Here is a 23,342-nt window from a genome sequence, read left to right as displayed (position 1 = left end):
GGGCGGGAGCGGAGCCGGGGCCGCGCAAGCGCCCTCTGGCCGCCAATGGGCGCGGGCTCCCTCCAGCGCGCCGCCTCCTGGGCTCGGCACTCGGCTGGCGCGGCTTGGCCGGGACAGAGGCCCGCGCGGAGGGCCCGGCCGTACCGGCTGCCGGGAGCCGGCAGCGACAGCCCCGCGAGCCGAAGGGAAGGTGAGTGGGACCGGGGGCTGGTGCGGGAGAGGTGGGCGCTGGGGAGCGGGGCCGTGGGCGGCTGGCGGGCGGGGGGGCGCCTGGGCCCCGAGCGGTGACACGTGGGTGAGCGCCGGCTGCGGGGCCGCTGCCCGTCCGACCGCCTGCTCCTTGCTTGGCGTCTCTTCCAGACGCGTGCCCGCCGCTTCGCCGTTCCCACGTGCCGCCCCCATGGCGGCCATCTACTCCGGGATTTACCTGAAGCTGAAAAGCTCCAAGACTTCGTGGGAGGACAAACTCAAACTAGCCCGGTTCGCGTGGATTTCTCACCAGTGCGTCCTGCCTAATAAGGAACAAGTGAGTACTCTTTAGTGGTGAACAGTGATGAAAGAGGAAAACACCGATGGCGAATTGCTGCCGTGGATTAATCACTTCTTAAAATCCAGATCTAGCTTCTGGCTAGCTGATAGCACTGTAAATATAGCGCTGATTTAGGATTCTCCCTTGACTTCTCTGTCGTTACATGAAATGTTTTCATAACAACATACTGCAGGTAGCTTCAGCACGAAGACCTGAATTCGTGCAGGATGGAAGAAACTTTCTTGTAGGGAGGGTGGTGCCTGTGTTCTGTCTGTCAAAGACACGAGAAATCATTGTCTTCAGAGCTGTCATTGCCATTGGTGTTATATCCTGTACAGGATGCTCCGAAGTCAGATGTTTTTGGTAATAGTTAAAAACAAGAACTTCAGGATGGGAGGACTGACTGTAGCTGTGTATGTGTTCTGTGGTGCTCAGAACTTGTTGTGCATTAGCAAAGAGCACACCGTGGATTGATTCATGGACTGCTGCTTGGAAGGTGATATGGTTTTCTCTTCATGGAACCCACACTGTCTCCTAAGTCTTTTATTTTGACCCTGTTTTCTGAAGGTCTGTATAGTGTTTCCCTGGGTTAGGGGTGTCTTATCCTATTCCTCCAGCCCCGGTAGCACTTTGGGCTCTAGGGTTTGCACATCTGAGCTCTATGTTATTTCGGTTACGTAGAATATTAAATTTAGCCATAAACCACAACTTCAGTTTTAGAACAGTAATTAGTAGATTTCAACCTTTTCCAGTTTGCACCCATCTAAATTCCTAGGCCTGAATTTCTAGGTAGTGAATTTAAACATATGAAGAGGAGGATGTGAGTGGAATAGCAACTGTCAGAAAGTGAAAACCAGCTGATTATCTGAGCACTGATTTAAAAGACTGCATTTGCTAACCAGTATCAAGTGTTAGAATTAGAATGTTGTCAGATTAAAGATGTTCACTCCTGAAAGCTGTTTCAGGATGGTTTATGTGAGCACAGGTCCAACATTAGGTGTAGAGTGCAAGCTCTTAGGAATTGAAACCTTTGGGTGCGGACTTCTCTGCTTGCTCGGAGGCTATTCTGCTTGGATGTAACACAGTTCTCAAGGCACAAATGCTGTAACCATGAAGAGGTATTGCTTTTGTCCTGTTACTGCTGTTAAAGATTTCTTGTTTTCTCTTCTGTTAACAGGTGTTACTTGATTGGGTAAGCCATACATTGGTTTCCAACTACAACAAGAAACTTGAACTGGAGGATGAAATTGTTGAAAAACTTTGGGTGTATCTCGACAATGTTATCCATAGTAAAAGACTACAGGACCTCTTAAAGAGTGAGAAAACAGTTGGTCTCAGTTTTTCAATTGCACAGGTAACTATGACTGTGGGTAGCTGGTAAAATTCTGGATAGCAGTGTGTATCTTGTACAGTACTTGACTCTTCCTCACAGTGTCAGATGTTGCATGAAATATGTATTAATCTGATTGTTTGCAGGACCTATAATGAAAGTTTCTCTATTTCTGTCCTGCAATAGAGTTTGTATTTGTGCAGCACTAAGGTTAAAAATGGCAGAATTAGTAAGTGGCTGCAAAGGCAGTGAAAATGTCTGGGAAAACAACTCTTTTAGTTTTGATCAGATTGAAGGGAACAAAGAAAAGGTTGTCTTTACATGTAGGAATTGTAATGTGAAGTATGGAGAATTGTTTGGATGAAATCTGTGCTTCAGACATGTTATGCAGAAGGTGTGCCAAATTCAAACGTGGTCTGGGTATGAAAACCTGTCTGGATGAAGATTAGGTCAGAGGTACAGGGCAGGGTACCCTGAACACCAAGGACAGAGGTGGTAGAGGGTCCCGTGGGAAGAATTTAAGGTCTGTTTTAGTCCAACGGTGCTCCAGCTGAGGAGATGAACCATCCACATGATGTTAGGAGACCGGTCAGGTTTTTAACAAAATTGAAGCAGATTGTTAAATTGTTACGGATTTTGTTTGCAGACGTTATTTGAAGGTGAGAAGAGGGAGTGAGTGAAAAGTGGATTGAAGGAGAAAACAGCAGGGAAATACACATAAAGTTTGAGAAAAGGAAGAGATATGCAACATTATTTCTCTAGAAACATGTATTCCCTCAAAGAGGAAAGAGAATAGTCCTTCACTTTCCAGATATCAGGACCAAAAACTGTCTCGTTTTCAAATATAAAGATGATACTTAGTCATGGGCATTCTTACTAAATAAGATCCCTGTATCAGAGCAGGGATGTGTATTTTGTGTGGGTTTTTTTGTTGTTGGGAGTGTAATTTTGGGGAAAGAAGGGAAGAAATTTATCCCTACTCCATTTCTGCAGGATGAACTATTAGTGTCAAGTATGGATAGTCTGATGCTGTTGCCAGTAGTGTGTATGAGGGCTTCCTTACTCCTCTGGTGCTGCAAATAAATGCAAGGACAGTGGAGCTTCTGGTTTGAAACCTGTGATGTGAGAGGCCCAGCAGCAGCTCTTGGCACATCCCCCTTGTTTGCAGCTGCAGCTCATGGAAGGTGGTGTTTGTTAATTATGATGGGCTTTATCTTTGTATACTAAATTGACTGGTTTTTGTAGTTTGTTTTTGTTTCTTTTTTCAGGTCATAAATAGGAGGTTATCAGAGGCCTGTTCTGAAAAAAACCAGAAGAACATTGGCACCGTGCTGAGCTGCTCCTGTGGCATCCTTTCTAGTCCTTCACTGTCCATCATTTACACAGCAAAGTGTGAGCTTATGATTGATCTCCTCAGCAAGTTGTCCAAGCTGGCATGTCAGCAGCTGGCTTCTGACAATGCTGTGGACTCCCAGTTGTTCAGCGTCCTCCAGCTTACCTTTACTCAGTACCTCCTGATCCAGAGGAAGCAGTCCAACCCAAACCGTGTGTTTGGGCAAGTGACAAATCACTTGCTCCAGCCATGTTTGCTCCTGAGGCACTTGCTGACTGTGAGGAGCTGGACACAAGCGGATGATGACCACGTGCGTCAGCACTTGAGCAGAGAAATACAAAGCCATATAGAAACTTTGCTGCAGGCTGGGTTATTTCAGCCTGAGCTTTTCCCGTCCTACGAAGAAGAGCTGGTGCCAGAGCAAGAGAAGAAGAAAAGAGCTTTGAAATCTCTTTTGCTACCCGTCAACACAGTGCTGACCAAGCTGGGCAGTGGCTTGTGTGAACCTGCCCTCCATGGAGTGGTTGTGGCCGGTTCAGTGTCCCTGCTGTATACGCTCTTTCTGGACTCGTACTGTAAGGCAGAAAGCCACCTTATGTGTTTCCACATGCTCAGCAGGCTTTTTGGCTGTCTCAGGCTCTCTGACTTGCAACAGGGCGGGAAGAGTGATACACTCTCCCCTGTGGACTGGAGCACGGAGCTGCTTTCTCTGGAACAGCTTCTGAACTTGGTGCTCAGCAATGATATCTATAATGTCGCAAGTGACCGTATCCGGCACAAGGAGGTGCAGTTTGGGTTTTACCGGAAGCTAGCACAGATGCTGCTGACACACTCCCAACCCTCCATCCCTGCTTGGTTCAGGTGTCTCGAACTCTTGCTGTCATTAAACCACCTTGTAGTAGAGCCAGACCTGGATGACTTGGTGTCATCAGCTTGGATTGATGCCAGGACCTCTGAGCCATGTATAAAGAAGCCGCAGGAGACTCTCATCAGCACAGTACTCCAGATTTACTCCAAGCTGAGGCAGTTCCCACGGCTCTTTGAAGAGGTGCTGACAGTCATTTGCCGGCCAGCTCTTGATGAACTGAGGCTATCCGTCTTCTCTGCTGGCCTGACAGTAAAGCTTCGTGAGTGCCTTCTTGAACTGCCACCCAACCAGATTCTGGACATTCTGTGTCTCTTTGTGGAGAAATGCCAGACCCTTATCATTCCAGCTGTTGAAGGGTCAATTGACATGGCACTGAAGCTGATGTCAGTGTGCTCAGTGCTGCATGCATTTCTGTTCAACATGAGGAGCCTAGATGATGTCACTCCTTCCCCTCTGGTGCTTCGCACTCAGCATTTGATGGCAAACATACAGAAGGGAATAACTCAGCCACTGATGGAGCTGCTGCAGGCTCCTAGGAGAGAGAAAGGAAAGTCAGAGCTTTGGCTAAGGAAGGCCAGTGATGCTGCTCTCCTCCTTGTTTACACTTGGGTTGAGGTAGACACTCTGTTTGGTGTTAGCTGCAGTAAATATGTGTCTCCAACAGCTGAAATTGCTGTTACTGAACCTGCTGCAAGGCACTGGGGCATTTCAGCTTTTCTGCCTGGTATGAAGGAGCAGGGTTGGAGGAGGGTTATGGAACTTGCAAGTAGTTTTGCCTCCACTAGTAAATACTGCTTAGAGCTGCTCACACTTCAGAAAATGAAGATGATGTTAATGCAGACCGAAGCCGACCTACAGGCCTTGCAGCGTGCTGCAGCTTTCATCCTGGAGTCTGGAAGATCCACCATGAGCAGAGGAGAGTCTGAACCGTGGGATGGAGATATCAGTGCGATAACTGAACTTAGCTACCCCACAGCACACTGGCACCTTATCATGTCCAACCTGACCATCCTGTTGCCGTATAGTTCCTTAAAAGATGTAGAGTACATTGCAAATGTGCTTCTAGAAACGTTGATGTTGGCCAAAGCTCAGGAAGCTGCCATGGACGAGGAGCCTTCCATCAGCATTGGAAAGATATCCCTTGGTTTGATCCACAGCTCTCTTCTACCAGAAATGAAGGTCTTGCACTGTGCTTTTCTGACCCATCTGATTCATCAGTTTGCTATGGTGCTGCCCACTGCTACCAGGGATTCAGTAGATCTGCCACTTCAGCAGCTGTCTGTGACCAATATTCCTTGGCATGAAGAAATTCTGGCTCCTTGCAAAACTGTTGACCCGTTGGAAGAAGCATCAGAAAACAAACTGCTGAAGGATGAGCTGAGCTTGTCTTGGAAAACACTGAAGAAAGTTGCCCAGTGTATAGTATTGTTAGAAAAAAATGGCTGCCCCATCATCCTGAAAGAACGTCAGCTACAAAGATGCCTGGGTTTGTTAGAAATTGTTTCTCTCCTGAAATTAGACAGTTTTCTTCCCTCTGACTGTACTCGGTGTTTTCTGGTGTTGCTGTCCCTGCTAATTAATACCAGGGCTAGTGACTCTTGCAGCAAGTTGTTATTGCTGAAGGTTTTAAGTACTTGCCTCCACCTCCTGAGGTGCCTGCAAGCTGGCAGGAATGCCAGTTCTGTTTTTAAGGTGTTACATGCCAGCGATGTTCTTGAGGCTGTCATGACCTCCCAGCTTACAGCTTGCAAATTCTTCACTGATGTCTTGACTGTTCCTGTTTGGGTACAGTATGTCCAGGAAATCCAAGGGTTTTTGGAAAACTTTCTTCAGATGATTATTGAAAGAAGACAAAGTGTGAAGCTCAACTTGGAAAAGTTCATATCTTTCCTGGTGAGCTGCAGGCTAGACACAGGTGCAGCCAAAAGCAAAGACCGGAAAAACTGGAATCCCGCAGCTGAGCAGTTACTGCTCACGGCATTCACCACGCTCTGTCATGTTGTCACACTGCACGTCCAGCAGCTGCCACAAAAGAAGCTGCATTCTGCGGATGTGCTGTCTGCTCTGTTGGAACCAGTAGTTCTGCAGATGGTCAGAACTGTTGAACACGGTCTTCGGAGTAACACCCCAAACCAGCTTTTGCCTGCAGCATTCATACCATCTGTCACTACTCTCCTCAAAGAAGATCTGAGCCATCCTGACAAGAAGGACTGGCAGAAGGAGCCCAGTGGGTTTTTGGAGCGGGCCCGTATTAAACTGTACCAAGAATTTTACTCTCAGATACTGAAAGAGCTGCCCTGTGAAGGGAGTAATCTGCAGTTCCTTCAGCCTGCATTGCAGTTCCTGACTGTCTTCTGCTCTGTGCCAGAGCTGTATCCTGGAAAAGAAACTGCAGTCATGGTTGTTTTTGCTATAAAAAAGCTTCTCTCTGGTATGGAAACTCTCTTTCTCCACCTCCTTTGCTAATTCTGTGAGTTAAAAGCCATTTAGCAAAGCATACAGCTTCTTTAAAAGTCTCTATCTGTTTACTTGTGTTAAAACAGCAGGCTATCCTTTTTAAATGCATAGCAGGAAAATTTTCAAGGAGGCAATATTGTGGTACCTGGACCACAGCCACCATGTAGTTTGGTAATGATCTTCTGATGGATGTTAGCATCTTAAGAAAGTCGAGGTCCTGAGTTACTCATCCCTGGTAGGACATTTTGAAAATAACTGGAACACGGTGATACTTCTGGAGGTAGGGCTGAAGTGCAGTGTCCTGCTCGTGTAATTGGTATAGTAGGCACCACTGAAGCAGCTGATCTGCACCAGGTCAGACCTTACAGTAAAATTCTCATCTGTTTTCATATCTGGCAGGTGAGTTTGTAGAACAGTGGAAGTTACTTAACTGTTAAGGATGCTGAACACCATGTGGTAGTTCTAAAAAAATTCTGTGGGATATTGGCAGGTTGGTTCCTTTATCCTCATCAAATAAAGAGCCAGGGCTGGAGATTACATGAAAAACCTCTGCTGCCAGCTGTGGGACCTAATGGCATCTTTATACTGTCTCATTCAGAAAGAGAGATGAACACAGAGCAGGCATAACTGTTCTCTTGGACTTCTTCAGACTGTTAGAATTTGTCAAACTTATTACTGGCATGCTCTGGTGGTCTCCAAACATTTTTGATTGCACACATCTATCGGTAAAAAAACAGAAATTGAATGCACAGCCTGAATATAATTTACTTATAAATTATACATGTGCTACTCCACTATGTACATTACAAAACACACATACAGAAAATGTTTAAAAAGCATGAGGTAAGAATGAAATAAACACTATTTAAAATATCATTTTACATTTATTGAAGATATTTTACTTATAATTCCCACACTCCAAAGAATTACACACCCTGCTTTGGGGACTGCTCTTCAAGTGAGCTACAGTTGTGATCTCAGTGTTTGAATTGCCATTAAGTAGTCATAAAAAAAGCTTTATGCTTTTGTGATTTGTGATGGATCTCTGGCCACCATTTGTGTAAAAGACCAGTGGCTTGTTTAGCCTGCTTCCTTGGCTGGTGCAGCTGCTTTGGTGTAGTCTTTCTGTATTTTTGAAAACTTTTTATTGGTATGATGATTGCTCTGTGAACCTGAACTTGAGATCATCAAGTCATTGCACTAGTGGGGAGAAAGGTAAAGAGAAAATATCAAGCTCTCTATGTATTTGAGTGTTAAAAAGGTTTAAACAGAGCTGTTTCATTTTCAGTTTGCCTTATTCTTACCTGTGGAAATCCTTGTTCTGGGAACTGATTGCTTTTGTCTCTTGAATATGCAGGTCCTGCAATTACAACCCAGGTGATCCGAAGTCTGGAGATGGAGCTGACAGAGGTGCTTGTCCAGGTGCTGGGAAATTGTTCTGCTGAGGAGTTCTATGCCATAATGAGGCTGGTACTGCAGGGACTGGAAGTGAGGAATGTTTGGCAGCAGAAAGCTAAAGTAAGACATGAGCTTAATGTATTGTCAACTTCCTTCTGCAGTCTACTGTATCTTGAAAAGAGGTTGTTGGCTGAATAGCATCTGTTAAATATTTTTTTTCTTCTTCCACTTTATGTTCAGTGATCAGGTCAAATTAATTTACATGGATGAAGGCTTGGTGGATGTGCTATGTTCTGTATATAAATTGAGAGGTGGAAAAGTCATGGAAACTTACTCAAAAAACTTTCTGTCCAGCTTAAGGACTCAGCAGTCTTGATTCCGTGTATTGTCAACAGAAATCCCACAGCTGTGGTGTTACAGGCCATGCTGAAAGTTCTTTCCTACTTGATATTCACAGCTCTTGCACAGTGCAGTCAGTGTTTGTCTGTGGCTCTTTTTTACAAGGTTACGGGCACTTCTAGAAATGCTGGCATTTTTAAGTAAAACCAAAGCTACATCTGTGCTTTTGATACTTGTTGCTCTAAAGACTACTCAGCAATAACCAGATAGCACTCAGCATCTTTTTAAATCCTGTGCCCTTCTTCAGAGCAGCTTAAGCACCACTGGTGATGTGTGGAACACTTTTGGCAAAAAAAGTCAGCTGTATGTTCCATAGAAGTTCCAGTGACTCGAAAATGACACTTGGATTAAACTTTCGGGGTTATCCAGCCCTGTCATATTTTTCAGAAAGAGATGTGGATGTGCTGCATCAATTCTTGATGCATCTTTTTGAAAGTGTATCTGGGATTCCTGAACTGCACAGATAATTCCTTCCACCTGAATATAGCTTGCAATATGCTTCTTTTATCAGGCTGTATAAGCAACTAACAGGTTAAAAAAAACCCTGCTGCCAAAAGCAGCATTCTTAATTTATAGTGTACTGGTAACCTTGTATTGCCTCTGTTTCCCTCTGTTATCTAATGGCAGTTGTATGAGAAGGTTTTCCTTTCTTAAAAGTCATGTAAGCCTTTTTGTACAGTAAGTTGATTGTGAAGCAAATGTGGTGTAAAGTACATTTGGGTCAGTGCTTTGTATTCTGTTGAGCTGCTGATTACTTCACAATTTCCAAAGAGAGGTATTGGTGGGAGGCCTTTCATGTGTCAAGGCTCTGGTAATGCTCAAAAAGTGTCACTGGCCTTGAAAGAGCTCTTCTGTACTTGAAAGGAGCTGGTGTGCCTTGTACCCCTGACTGATGATCCGTCTGCTTTCTGCAGGAAGTATTGTCAGCTGTTACGCTAACCAAATTGTTGCTCAGCTGCCCATTAAGCGGAGACAAAGAGAAAGCTTTCTGGTTTGCCAGCCCACAGATAATAACAGCTTTAGCTGTAAGTATCTCTTTATTGTAACTTCATTACCTACCCCTCTTATCTGTTAGACTCTCTGGCAGTTACATCTGACCTGCACAAAGGCACTCAGGAACAAAAACTAAACAAATCCTTGCCAGATTCATCTGAACGTGTTTGTCTAGACCCTTTTTCTCCTTCTTCCTCCTGTGAGTGCAGTGTGCAGGTCATCTATTTCTTAGACACAGTAATTTTATGGAACTACACTGTATGATGTGGAACTTGGGAGAAACTTGTTAGACTGCAAAGTAGAGAGTCTGTCTCCGTCCAAAGGAAAAGATAACTGTCAGCCATGTGTTGCAGCAGAGGCCAACAGCAGCAAAACAAAACAAAAAAAGTGCTTGTAGAAAAAAGTAATTGTATAAATTCACTGAATTATGAAAGGGAAACTTAACTGAAACTAATCAAACACAAGTTTCCTGCCCTTCATTTGTACAGCATATAAATCTAGTGATGTAGGTTTTCCTTCTCTTGGGATGATAACTCTAGGCAAGAATTTATCAGAGGTTGGTTTTGTAATGCCTGGGAATCATAAGTTTGCAGTTTCTGCCCTTTTTGATAGGTCTGCATGCATGTAAAGGAGTGAACTGCACCATTGGATTTGTGTGAGGAGGTGCCAAGAGGTGCTGGTTTTCAGGGAACTGGGGAATAGTTGCCATTCCAGTTATGCTCCCAGCAGTGTTTGTTTGAAATGCGTCGTATGCATCCTCACACAGGGCACAATTGCATGAAGGTGGCTGAGGTGAAGGAGTCTCCCTGCCAGTCTAGCCAGCACAGGTCTAGTTCCATTGACTCCAGTCACAGCATTAGGGTTCTCTGGTGTTCCCACACTAAGTGGCTAATGCATGTCTCATTGTCTGTTTTCTGTCTTGTAGCTGCAAAACAAAGAGGCCTGTCAGGACCACTCACTGATTCCCATCATAGTTATACCTATTCTAGAGACTGTGGCAGCTCTGCTAAGGCAGGGAGAAGGGTTTCTCGTGAATCCACATCATGTTTCATTGGCATTCAGCATCCTTCTAACAGTCCCTTTGGAACATCTGAAGGCAGAAGACTATCATGGTGTCTTCGTGGGAGTCCATGAAGTGCTCTTCTGTATTGTGCAGTGTCATCCAAAGGTATGTGAGGGGGTGGGAGAAGGGGAAAAAGTTTGAAAGAACAAACATATTAGTGATAGATTTTTTTTAATATGGTTTTGAAATATTTTGTTTTGATAGTATGAAAGTGCATTGTACTGCTTGTCATTTAAAAGGCTGGTAATCTCAAAATCACATAATTTCAGTTGCTCTCCTGCTTTGCTTGTGCCTGCATTGTTGTTCTTTGTCTGTGGATTGCTTATAAACATCTGATGCTAGGTTAGGAAAAAATGTTTCCTTTTTCTATGATTGATTCCAGAAACACAAATGGCTCAGGATGCAGGATGAAAAGATAGTTTCTACCCTTTCCACTCCCTCTACTATGTAATCTCAGATGTTTTTATTTCATGTCTTTTTCAGGTGCTGTTGAAAGCAGCACCGTCTTTTCTGAGCAGTTTTCATCGTCTGGTAGTTTCTGTCATGCATGAAGGACATCAGAAAGGAGACAGAGGTATCATATCTTTTCCACCTTTGCATTATATGTATATACTCTAGAGGAGGAGGTGCTGAACAGGATAAGGTCCTCAAAACCTGTCTGTGGTATAGAAACTGTCAGCCCTCTCTGTCCTTTATGAAAAATTGGGTATGAGCTTTGTGGTGCTGTGGGCTTAGGAGATTACTGGGGCTCCCAGGGAGCTGCATGCAGGCAGCATTGCTTTTGGTGAATAAGTTTTTCTTCACTAATTGGCTGGCAAGTAGACAGGAAGCAGTAAGGCTTGCTGTGCCCAATTTCTGCTCTTCCTGTCAAGCCCTGTCTGCAAGCATGGTGGCTGTGAGCTCCAGTGATTCATGCTAATATGTGTGAGTTATAATCCCAAATGGATGCTGCTAAATGGAATTTCTTGAGATTGGAACTATGTTTGCTACAGAGCTGGGTTGTCACCATTCTGTGCTAAGTATAAGAACTCTATATGTATCTGAAGCATCAGTTGGGATTAGGTGGGATTATCTGTATGGTCAAGGATTTGGAATAAGTGTAATTAAATATCCTAAGAAGAAGGGGAAAAAACAGACTTCTTACTGGAAGTTATTAAAGAATTTACATAGTCAGAGATGTCCACAATGATTAAAATGATCAGGACACAAATACCCTGTCATTAATAGTGGAGAGTTTTGAGACAAGTTAGTTGACTTCATTGACTGAAGCTGATTGTATCCCAGCTTTCTGCTGGTGTCCTACAGTCTGTGCCATGTTCACATTTATCTCAGCTGTGGGCAAGTAGAAGTGTATATATCTGATGTAGAGGAATATATTAGCTGAGGCTCAGAGAGAGGAAAAGGTATGTTAAACGGGTGCCAGATTTGGAGAATTTTCTTGCTTCTACAATATGTTTACGTAAGGCAATTGTCAGAGGAAGCTTACAGGTACATGGCACCCTCAAGCTGGAAATGATGCTGTTTATCTTTGCAGGATTGTTCTGGTTTTGTAACAGATAACATGCAAGTAATTTCTGCATTTCCCTTCTCCCTTTTTGTACTAGCTCTCTTCATTCTCTGCCTACTGAGTTAATTCTGAGCTGATCTCACCAGTCTCACTTTAGATATCTCCAGTGATGTAGCTTTTGCTGCTATATTTCACATAATAGATCTCATCAGAAAGCTTTCTTACTATGCTGTTTCTAAGAAATGTCTTCTGATTTTCTCTAGGTAGGGAATACAATTTTCTTGTCTCCTTGTTCTCTGCTCCACAGTGCTAGTTTAGACTGAATTGTGGAAGGGATCATAATTGCCATTTTGAACACTTCAACATCTATAACAAGTAATTTTTGTCTCACAGTGCACATGAAATTGGAATCAGTATGGTCTCACAAAACAGCCGTTCTAGGAGATGTATTTTGTGTGTTGTGGGTGGCCTGTAGCTGTGGCTTGATAAGAAAAATGATAAAGTAGGCAAGCTGTCCTTGGCCTCATGTAGTTCAGGGATCATGGAAGACTGGGTGATTCTTTGGGGTTTTTTTCCTAATGTTTTTAAGCCTCAAATGCCAGGCTGCATGTCACTTTGTGTTTTAGGCAACACGGATGAGTTTGAAATGATACTGAAATGTGCACACTTGGTGGAACGGATGTATACTCATATTGCTGCAGAAATGGAGAACTTCACTGTGTTTTCTGCTTTCATTGTGGCTCAGTATGTGACTGAATTACAGAAGGTATGTTCTCATCCATCTTGAAAGTGCCATAGTATTATGCTAGCTTTGGAGTTTCTATTCCAAAGGCAACTCTGTTAAATTTTGTAAAATTTGTGAAGTTACAGAAGTTGTTATGCCTCATGGAGATGCAGGTTTGATCCAGGCTGTTATATTATGCAAGAGTTTCTGAGAATCTTTCTTACCAAATTTCTGGAAAAATTTTAAAGGTGTGGGCTGTGGGTTTTGTCTTTTAAGGTAAAACAATGCAGTGCCCAGGTACAAAGCTGCTTCTCTTTAGTGCTATATTGGGTGTTGCTTTTCTTTACAGAATCATAGAATGGTTTGGGTTGAAAGGTTGAAAGATTACCTTTAGAGGTCATCTAGTCCAACTCCTCTACAATGAGCAGGGACATCTTGAAATCGATCAGGTTGATCACAGCCACATTCAACCTGGCCTTGAATGTTTCCAGGGATGAGGTATGCACCAACTCTCTGGGGAACCTGTTCCAGAGTTTTGCCACCATCATTGTTTAAAATGTCTTCCTTATACATCTGGTAGTTAAGTTTATCTCCCAAATAGTCTGGGCTGTCCAGGACTGATAGCAGTTAAGGCCCCATCTGGTAAAGTAGTTGTGGAAGATTCCCCTGGAAAATATGTTTTAATATGGTCTAAATGATTAAGTGAATGGAAAAAATGTTACCAAGGCAGGAATTGTTAGCTTTTCAGTAATTCTCCTTCTGTACAAAGGATATCATTCTGATCCTTACTGAAAACAGCTACTTCTGCTCTTACGGATGCCAGAGCCAGATCAGTGTTTTCTCTCATCCAGAGGTAATTTCAGCTTGTCATTTTCTTCAGCCCAATAGATTTGGTTTTCACCAGGGTTTGAATGCTGGTTATGGTACAGGTACCTGCAAACTGATTATTTGTGGTTCTGGCCTGGGCATGAGCTGAAATACAGAAAGGAAAGTCTTTGTTTTTAGGCTTCTTACAAAAAAAAAAAAATCCTAACTGGTGCTATGTTTCTGAATGATTTAGATGTAACCAGTGTAACTAACCATGAAGGTCGTTACCAAGGTTAAACTTTGCTGTCTCTGTCACCCCTCTTTTTTCTGTATTTTTCCTTTTTTTTTGGGAGGTAGGGGAAGCAAAACAATGGGAGAAGTCAGATTTTAGCCATATTATTTAGTGTTCCTGATTAGTTGATTATTGTTTACATAGTGAATGTAGTAGTTTAGCAAAGGGAAAATTTGTTAAGATGACGTCTGTTCCCTTTAGCCATCTGTGAATTCTGTAATCTGGTCATCACTGAATGTAAGTCTGAAAGCCTGACTTGAATTGTCAAATGACCTTTTCAAGTTGAAAGGACACTTGTCTCACTATTAGCAGGAGTACACAGTCTCATGAGACTTCTAGGAAAGTTTTGTGCAAGGTGTTCACTGGGAAATGGAAAGTGATGGATGATAGCTGAAACCACAGATCAGTAATGTATGCATGGAATCTTTGGGTGTGGAAGGGGGAATTGGTGTAGTGAGCCACCAGACACTGTGGCAAAGGAGTGTTTGCTGTCTGACAGAATAGATAGATCACAAGTAGGGGATGATTTATTTGCTCATTAGACTGCTGAGAATTGATGGATATCAGAGGAAAGGGGGGCCTCAGATGCCTGTCGTAAATGGGGCATGTACACATCTTTCATGTTGCTCTGCAGAGGGAGAGAAAAACTCTTTTAACCATTCATCTCTTCTGAGTCAGGATCAGTGGCTTTCTCCCTGTTATAGGAAGACCCTGGGGGTCTGTTGAAGATAACTGAGAAAAACATGTTAGTAGATTTAAGTCTTTTTCTAGGCATCTGCACACTTACTGGAGCCCTTTAAGGGTCTGTGAGCTAGAAGTGATGAAAGCTACTGGCCTAACCAGTCACCCCTGAAGTGGTTGTGTAACAGCTCCCTCAGTGCTTCTTTACAGCACAAATTATTTTGTATTAATCCAGAAAGATTCCTTACTGGTGTAGGTGGCATCTCTTTCATACTGTTGACAGCGCTTTCTGCTTGTTGCCTATGAGCTGTTGCTTAATTCAGCAATAGTGAAATACCTCTTCACACATTTAATGTCTCACATCAAGAGCTCTATAATGCTTGACAAATTGGTTGTGCTAACTGTATAGACCATAAACCACTTATAAGTATAATTAACTGCCAGCCAGTAGTGGCAGCTGTTTAAATCTTTGGTTCTGCTTCCCATGGTGTTAATGGTGTTTAAAGGAAACTGCAAAGCAAGAATGGCCCAAATAAGGCATGGATCCAGATGAATTTGTGATGTGAGGGATGCAATTCCATTAACTGCAGCTCTGAGATAGCTGCTTATCCCAAGTGGCCATCTGGTCCATATTGTCAATAGCTGTGGGTTTTCCTGTCCTTGTTCTCTGCAGTCATTTCTCTGGCCTAGGAAGGGAGAACCCAGGCCAGTGCATTCACTGGGAACTGTGATGCTCAGCTGTTCTCCAGCTGTATTGCACAGTGTAGGGAGAAATAACATCTGTAGTAAACAAACCAATTGATCAACTGACAGAGAAGGGAAAAATTATAACCTCTTGGACGTGCAAACTCTTCAGGGTCACAGATCTAAAGGAAGTCTTATGTGCCTTAATGCCTGCTATAAGTTTTTCCCTGCTATGTTAGTGGATCTAACAAAACATATTAGCAGTTCTACATTTAGGGCAGATAGAGTGTGTGAGCCTGTCACAGTGATGAGAAGTGCACTTCATTAGCAGAAAGTTTATTAGTTGCCTAAGGAAGAAAGAAGCCTGAATTTTAATAACAGTTTTTTATGTAATTTTCATTAGGCCTGGAGTGCAGAGGCTCACATCTGGAGGCATAAAGCTAATTTTGGGATTCATCAAAGATCAGACATGGTTCTGCAGCAAAAATAACGCGATGATGCCAGAGGCCAACAGTGTCTTGGGCAATGAAGTATTTAGCAAGTGATTTGTGAGCACAGGACAAATTTCAATTAGCCTAGAGCAACAGAGGACTCCAGAGTCAGCACTGACGTTCCTGGTTGTTAGTGGTGGTTCTGCTGGTTGTGGGGTTGAGCAGAGGTAATGTTGGGAGCAGGGTGCTGAGTCCGAGTCATTTCTTGTATTCCTCCAGCTTTCTGCATGACTTCAGGCAAGGTACCTGATTCCTGGTGTTAAAACAGATTAAGGAAATACACATCTCCTGAGATTTTTGAAGGCTTCTTTTATTAAGGCTTGCACATTGAAATACTCAGAAAAAAATTGTTAGATAAATATGAAATTGTTAAGTGATAAGTTAAAATTGTTTGACTACCCAACATAAGTGAGAGAGCAGCCTAAAGGAAGTGCTCATTTGAAACTGACTGTATGGAATACAGCCTATAGGAGACATACAGAATCTACTGTAATCCAAGGCAAGTATTTCAGTGTTTTTTTAATTAGAGTTGTTGTGCTGAGGAGTGTCCATGTGATTCCAGGATGATTAGTGCCTTTGCCACCGCAGCCAATATGTGCAGCACTCCTGTGGATTTTACTGCAAGGGCTGTGCTGGTTTTGCAAAACACGTTTGCAAAATTCAGGAAAATACTGTACAAGTCAAAATCTTGGATTTTATCTAATGGGCTGTTCCAGATGGTCTGATGCAAAGGATAACGTTGTCAGCATTTAATATATACTGACTGTGGAAATGGTGTTTTCTTGTCTTTCTGTCTTCAAGTTTAAGGCAATTTTGTTCTTGTAGGTGACTTTGCACCCAGCTGTGAAGACACATCTCACAGAAGGAATATATCACATCCTTGACCTTTGCATTGAACGGGACGTCAAGTTCTTAAATGTATCGCTCCCAGCAGGCGTGAGGGAGGTCTTTAAGGATCTGTATAATGATTACAACCGCTACCACAAAGCAAAAAAGCAGGGGGAGGAAAAGTACACTGCATGATGAATCCTGCCTGGCGCTGTGTGATCTGTTAGGAATTGATCTTGCAGCGCTCAGAAGATGCTCAGTTGCTGTTTGGTTTGGGATGACGAGTAAGATCGAATCTGAGGAGGATCCTAAGCATGGATTGCATTTATCCCTTATACAGCCAGCCTGCATAATGGGGAAAAAGGGAACTGGGGAGGGAGGATGTGCTGTGCTGTTGGTTCTGGTGCTGCGTTGTGCCACAAATGGCAGAACTGCTGTGCCTCTGCTGGCTGCTGTGAACTCTCTGGGAGCCTTGGGGAGCTCACTGCAATTTGGCAGCAGATGTTAGGCTTCAGGCTTTGTCACATCGTGGTGCTTTCCTGTGGAAGCAATAGTCTGGCCTAAAAGCCAGTGAGGGTTATAACCCCTGCTTTTGCTTACATGGTAAGCAGAATTAAAGCAGATAAAGTGCTTTTTTTTTTTTTACCCTGTTGTTTTACGTTTTGTAACTGAAGAATTTTTCAATGTTTCACAGCTGTACAGAAGGTTACTGTGCAAACCTGCAGAAGTAACAATAAAAAATCTGAAAGATTGTATCTCTTTCCTTGATTGGTTTTCTGTCTAGTCCAGCCCAGGGCAACCTGGTCTGACCTATTGAATTTCCTTCCCAACTGTATTACCCTCTGCTCTCATGATAGTCAAAAAGACTGACTACCTGGAGCTCTGGTTGATTTACTGTCATTAAGCAATTACACTTAGTTATCTGAGCTGTACACTCAGTGTACAGTTTCAGCTTGTGACAAATGTTAATTGCCACTGTTACTATCTGAGACCTTTCTTGGACTAAGCTGAGCCTTTTTGCTTTGCATTCACTCTAGGTTAGGAGTAAGCTCTTGACTTTTTGCAGCTCAGCTCAGTTCAGCTTCTGACAGGAAGCTTTATCAAATTTTATCAAACAACTCCCTTTCATTAGCTAAACGACAGAAGTTTGGTTTTTTGAAAATGATGCATACTAAAGATCTAAATTTTTATGTAAATGGTAAAACGGTCTTCACACATACATGTAAGTAGTAGAAAGAACTCTATACTCTTATATGATTATCTGCTTTAATCTGTAGATAGGCGGTGGGCAGAGGGAGACTGGAATGTGGTTTACCACTTTTCTGGGTCCATCTGCCTCATCACGAGGTCCAAAGGATAGGGTTTGTCTGGGCCAAAAGACTCCACGTGGCTCAGATGAGGGAGGTGACCAGGGCTCGCTAAACTTCATCCTTTGTACTGGAGATGACCCTCCTCCCACCCTGAAAAAGCATCTTGGAGGGCTTTGATACTGTTCAGGGGCTGTTCAGAAGCAATGGTGCTATGTTATTAACACTGTTCTCGTCACAAATGCAAACCACAGTGGCATACAGGCTGCCATGAAGCAAGTTAACTCTATCCAAGCTGGATCCTGTGCACCACTGGGCCACTTCTGTATTTTATTTCATGTGTGCCAGCGATGGGGAGTCACGTCTGCCTCACCAGGAAGTGGGACAGTGACATAGGTCCCAGATTGGGAAACATGCAAGAGCTGGGGGCATCCAAAGGGGAAGGTCTCCAGGATGGAGACAGTTAATACACTGGATAATGAAGGAAAGTTTTGAGCACTGGGAGAGGATGTGGAAAGAACAGCAGAAAAAAAAGAGCTGGGTTTGGAGCGGGGGAGGAAGGTGAGGGAGGAAGGAAGTGAGGTAGCATCTCTGGTGTCTAAGTGTCAAGGCTCCCTTGATGCGGCCATATGGTGCAAGCCACACACGTAGCTCAAAAGCTTCTGAGTGCAGGCCACAGTAAATAACGTTAGCCAAAGGAGGTAAACTAGTTGAGTTGAGATCAGTTTTGTTTCATTAATTCTAACTTCTAAAATGTTACCAGTTTTAACCTCTTGGCTTGAAAACGAGACTGTGTAGCTGACTTGGATGTACAGGGGTGATGGAATTAACAAACCCCCACTATCAAAAAGGCACGGTGCTTAAACGAATGAAAATCTGAAATCCTGCCACAATTAAACGTTTATTTCAAACACCCCGTGCAAGTGCCTCTTATCCCACAGCCCCCCTCCTTCTCCATGCCAAGCAGCGGAGTTCTGAGGCACAAAGCAGCGTTTCTGTGTAGAAGTGACAAAGGGGTTAAAAGGAAGGCTGTCTTTCACTTGCTAATCCCGGGTCTTTGTCCAAGAGCTGCTTGAGATTTTTTTTGCTAGAATAAATTAAATCGCTGGCAGAGGACCACCTGCTGAGAAAGCAGGCTTTGTGCTCCCCAGCGCATTCCCACGTGGGTGCAGTTTTCCTCTGCTGTCACACGATGGGGCCATCCTGCAAGGGTACAAAGCACCGTCTGAAATCAGTTTTGGAGCCCTTCGTCCTAGGCTGGGTTAGTTTATGAGCTCTGAACATCAGGGAGGTAAAGGGTTTGGGAGGAACGCCATCTCAGGGGTAAAGGCCAGGAATCACGACTTTCGTTTCGCTGGAGCGTTGCTCTGTGCGAGTGAATCTCCAGGCCTTACAGGCTTCTGCAACAGACATTCTCGGCCAGATTTCCAATTGTTGATGCAGCACGTCTCTTCCGAGGGCTTTTCTTGCTGCAGCATGGACAGAAATTCCTCCTGTAGGCAGAACTCGGAGGGTGGGATCTCAGGGTCCTGCTGGCTGTGCTGCTGGCTCAGCCTGTGACTCCGCGTGCGGTGGTTTTTAGTGGTGCATGGGCAGTGCCCAAGTCTGCTGTGCCAAAACTGGCTCAAATAGCAAGAAACAGGAAAAGCAAGAAGAACAGTCAAGACCAACAAAAATCACGCTGGGTTTATTTACCTCTTATTTTTGTGTAGCTGCTGTGAAAATCAGCTGATTTCTCTACTTACCTGGCGGTAGGGCTTAATACTTGATTTGCCTTGCATTTCTGTGTAGAAATGGCAAAATGATGGTGGTTTAAGATGTTAGAAATTGTGTTACTTATTCAAAAATGATTCTTCCTGATACCTTTTGGCAAGAGACTATGTACTGAGTACTTCCTTTAAGCTTGAAATGAATCAGTGGCTTCCAATTTGTTTACTTGGTGCAGTTTGGGAGCTTCTGGATAACAGAAGGCTCCTTCCAAAGCTACCTTTATGGGTTAAAACATAATATGAATAAAGGAGTACTTTGAGAGATTTCTATGCCATTATTACTGGACCATTAAAGGTCTCCAGTGACACAGTTTGCTGATGATACTGAGCTGAGTGGGGAAGTGAATGCTTGGGACAGGAGAGCCAAGCTGCAGGAAGACCTGGATAGGCTGTAAGGCTGGGCTAACAAAAACCTTGTGATGTTCAACAAAGACAAACATAAGGTCTTGCACCTGGGAAAACATAATCCAAGAGTCCAGCACAGGTTGTGATCCCCCTGTGTGGGGAGCAGCTCTGTGGGAAGGGACCTGGGGTGCCAATGAACAGCAGGCTCAGTATGAGTGAACATGGGCTTCTGCAGCAAAGAAATCCAGTGGGATACTCAATCCCATCAACGAAGGCATCACCAGCAGAGAGAAAGAAGTCATTATCCCACAGTGCTTGTCAGACCACACCAGGAATAGTGTGATCAATTTTATTCCCTGCTATGCAGGAGAGATGTGGACAGGCTGGAGAAGGTCCAGGGAAGGCCCACAATGATGATCAAAGGAGAGGGAAGCTTTCCACGGGAGAAAAGGCTGAGACAGCTGGGTTTGTTTTGCCTGGAGGAAATAAGGTTTAGAGGGAGACCTTATCACTGTGCTCCTGTATTTAAAGGGTGGCTACAAAGGAGATGAAGACTCCCTTTTTACAAGGAATCACATGGAAAACACAAGGGATAATGGTAAAACTGGGGACATTCCAATTGGACACAAGAGGAAAATGTTTCACAGAGAGAACAATTGGCCATTGGAGTAATCTCCCCAGGGAAGTGGTGGATTCCTCAACACAGAACATTTTTTCTTTTTTTCAGCTAAATGACTGCTTGATTTTTTTTCAATGAGAAACATGCAAAAGTACCATTGTAGGCAGTACTGACATTTGCTGCTGAATGATGTATTCTGCAAGCAGTCAAAATTTCCAAAAGGGAAGAGGCTCCTGTTATTGTACCTACCCAGTAATATTTATGTCACAGACAAGTGGAAGTGAAACCTGACTTGCTATGGAGCAGTACTGATTTGTATTCACATACCTTTTTTCAAAAATATGGAAGTTTTTTTGTTCTTTTAACTGACTTTAAAATCTAGAAAATTTTGGAAAGAAAGCATGTCCCGGTGACCTCTTTAGAAGTTTTAGTCTAAGAGAGCCCTCCAGCAAACCCGTTGGCAGTTCTTCAAGAGAATCTGGGAAGAATAAATAAATGCCCTCTAAGTGACTAAGCTGTATTGCCATCCCTTTAGTTCAAAGATGGATACTGACATTTTTGTACCTATTTCTGAACATGGTAGCAAACAAAAATGACCAAATCAGTTTTGTCTTTTGTAGGAATCTTCTAATGCCAGCATAGAGTGGCAAGAGGTACAGGCCTGCCATGGTTTCCAGGTGGTGGCTGTTTGGTCCTGTCTAGGTGTACACTTGTTTATTTTAGGAGAGCTTCATTCTGACATGTGCTTCTGAGGCTTCTCTTTTAAGATTGGTGGTGACAAATTTCTGCCCCAAAGCAGCTGTCATTATTCTATTACATTTTGTAGAAGTTGGATTCAGAATTGCTTCTTGAAAGAAGTTCCACAGATGATCTGCTCTGAATTAGATGTCTTCTTGTGGAGGCTGCTGCAGGGCCTGGGCCCTCTTTTCAGTTGGGAAGTCACTGTAATGGCCTTTTCAGCTCTTCCCCATAACCAGAGGACAGGGTGTTTTTGCTGATAGCTGGCAGAGAGGATCTGGAAAGCAAACAAAGAATAAAAGGAGAGGAAAACTGGAGACAGGGCCCTTGTTAATTAATCTGTTCCAGTTTTCTCTTAGGTTCATGTCTCCCTGCTTTTATTTTTACAGTCTCTGCTTGAGGGATTGGTTCTCCAGGCTTTCACAGAGCTGTGCTGGGGCTGCTCAGGAATGTGCAGAAAGCTGACACATGGCTGTCCTAACGATGATGGCCATGGACTGCTTCTGCTGTAGGAAGGAAGGGAAGAAAAAGAGTAGGAATGGAGGTCTAGGATGTGTCCAGTCTATTGTCAAGACTCTGCTGAGATGACTTTATTAATGATTTAATTTTGGGTAGGAATTAGCAGCTTCCAAGACAGAAGGAAGTTTCTGGTAGCTAAAAGCAGAGTAGCTTTGAAAACCAGGCTGTTCCTGATTTTCAGTACATCTTAAACATCCATTGCTTTATTTGATCTGCTCCAAGAACCTAGAAACGTTTCTGGGCAATGGGCCACCACGTGTGCAGTAGTGTGAACTGTGAGCAGGCACTTGCTGTCCCAACACACTGCCAGGTGTGAGAGACTGTGGGTGGGAGAAGAAACAACATTGTAGGAAGAAGTGATTGATTTGTGTTTAGTTTTTTATGCCAGTTTTAGAGCAGCATGTGGGAGTTCCCTCCAGTAACCCCAGGGAAGAGTATTCTTGGGTTTGGGGTTTGCTAATATCCCAGGAAAAGAAAGGAAGAGTAAAAGACCGTGTTACAAAAAAAAAAAAACAACAAATCATGTTGGGGCATAAGTAGACAAATCCATAAAAGACAATTTGATCAATACTGCCATTGGTAAATTATGTGGTCTGCACAAACAAAGCCTCAGCTTTATCAGAGAGTGTATTAACCCATGGAGGGAAGGCTGATTTATCACTCTTCATCCAATAATTGTCAGCCCATAATCCCCTGAAGGGAAAGTAGCCGTCCGTGCTTATCGCTTGAGGAGAGACACTGGAACAAACAGATGCTGATTTTAGCCTGGCAAAAAAACACTGCCACTTGAGCACAGCTGGTCTGCCCAAATGCAAGTGGCTGCTGCTTGTTCCTGCTCTTGAGGCTCAGGAGTACATTTGAGCACCCATGGCTGGAAGTAAAGCTCCGGGCTTTGTGGTGGCTTTGGTCTTGTGCCTGCTGCAGGTCACCCGTGTGCTTTGCTTGCTGAGGCCTTGCCTTCTTTGGCCTTTGACACAGACTGGGAGTTTTCCCCATAAGAGATTTGTGAAGTTTGCAGAATTTTTAATGCTCTGTGGCAGTCTAAGGGAACTTAGAGTTGTTTTTTTTTAAACTGCTACAGAGATGAGTGATACAGCATTATTTAGTTGATCCAAAGTATCCCCAGTGATGACCAGAAAATCTGTTGACTGACTGCATAATTTCTGCCCTTTTTATCTTCTCACAAGATGTAAGTGAATCTTACTGTTGTTTTAGTGTGCATTTTACTCTCTTTTCTAGGCTTTGTTGAGATTGTTCAGTGTTTTCAGGAGATGCTATACGAATGTCAGCTGCTAGTACCTGATTCCTTCGGACTGAAATTTAAAATACGCTCATGAAAGTTTTCATAACCTAAGCCCATAATACTGAGAGCCTGGAATATGTGCCTCCCAGTACCACATGCAAAGGAAGTGTGACTAAGAAACCTGTTATTAGCAGCTTGTATTTTGTTTGTGCAGTGACATCTAAGGGACTTTCTAAGCAACTTATTTTCCCTTGCTGTAAAGGAAGATTGCTTACTGCGGCAAGAGGCAAATCTGTTCTTCAGATCTCAGCCTGCGCCGTATTGTCTGGATGAGGAGAAACCTGTGCGGTGGAAATAGTTTTGCTTCTGAGCCATGGAAACTTCACCAGCTGGAAACCTCCTTTGAGCCACATGCCCT

The 23,342-nt window shown here is 43.5% G+C and overlaps 1 protein-coding gene across 4 annotated transcripts in view; it reads left to right on the top strand.

Moving 5' to 3' along the window:
• Window positions 1-90: 90 nt before the first annotated feature.
• URB2 (URB2 ribosome biogenesis homolog) overlaps window positions 91-23,342 on the top strand; it is a 103,083-nt gene continuing 79,831 nt past the window's right edge. For 2 of the 4 annotated variants that reach the window (XM_088053475.1, XM_014263695.2), the window contains exons 1-9: window positions 91-190; window positions 361-526; window positions 1,707-1,883; window positions 3,128-6,491; window positions 7,875-8,035; window positions 9,229-9,339; window positions 10,233-10,475; window positions 10,854-10,944; window positions 12,504-12,643. In XM_088053475.1, coding sequence (XP_087909601.1) covers window positions 401-526; window positions 1,707-1,883; window positions 3,128-6,491; window positions 7,875-8,035; window positions 9,229-9,339; window positions 10,233-10,475; window positions 10,854-10,944; window positions 12,504-12,643 — 4,413 coding nt within the window. In that variant the 5' untranslated portion in view covers window positions 91-190; window positions 361-400. Of the gene's footprint in view, window positions 191-360; window positions 527-1,706; window positions 1,884-3,104; window positions 6,492-7,874; window positions 8,036-9,228; window positions 9,340-10,232; window positions 10,476-10,853; window positions 10,945-12,503; window positions 12,644-16,381; window positions 17,140-23,342 lie in introns of those variants that run through there. The other 2 variants (XM_005518550.3, XM_088053476.1) reach the window with 2 other exon arrangements.

The sequence above is a fragment of the Pseudopodoces humilis genome, chromosome 3 (assembly GCF_049639895.1).
Source record: "Pseudopodoces humilis isolate 2021_Gansu_Grassland_sample_001 chromosome 3, ASM4963989v1, whole genome shotgun sequence".
NCBI lineage: Eukaryota > Metazoa > Chordata > Aves > Passeriformes > Paridae > Pseudopodoces > Pseudopodoces humilis.
This window is presented reverse-complemented; position numbering and strand designations above follow the sequence as displayed.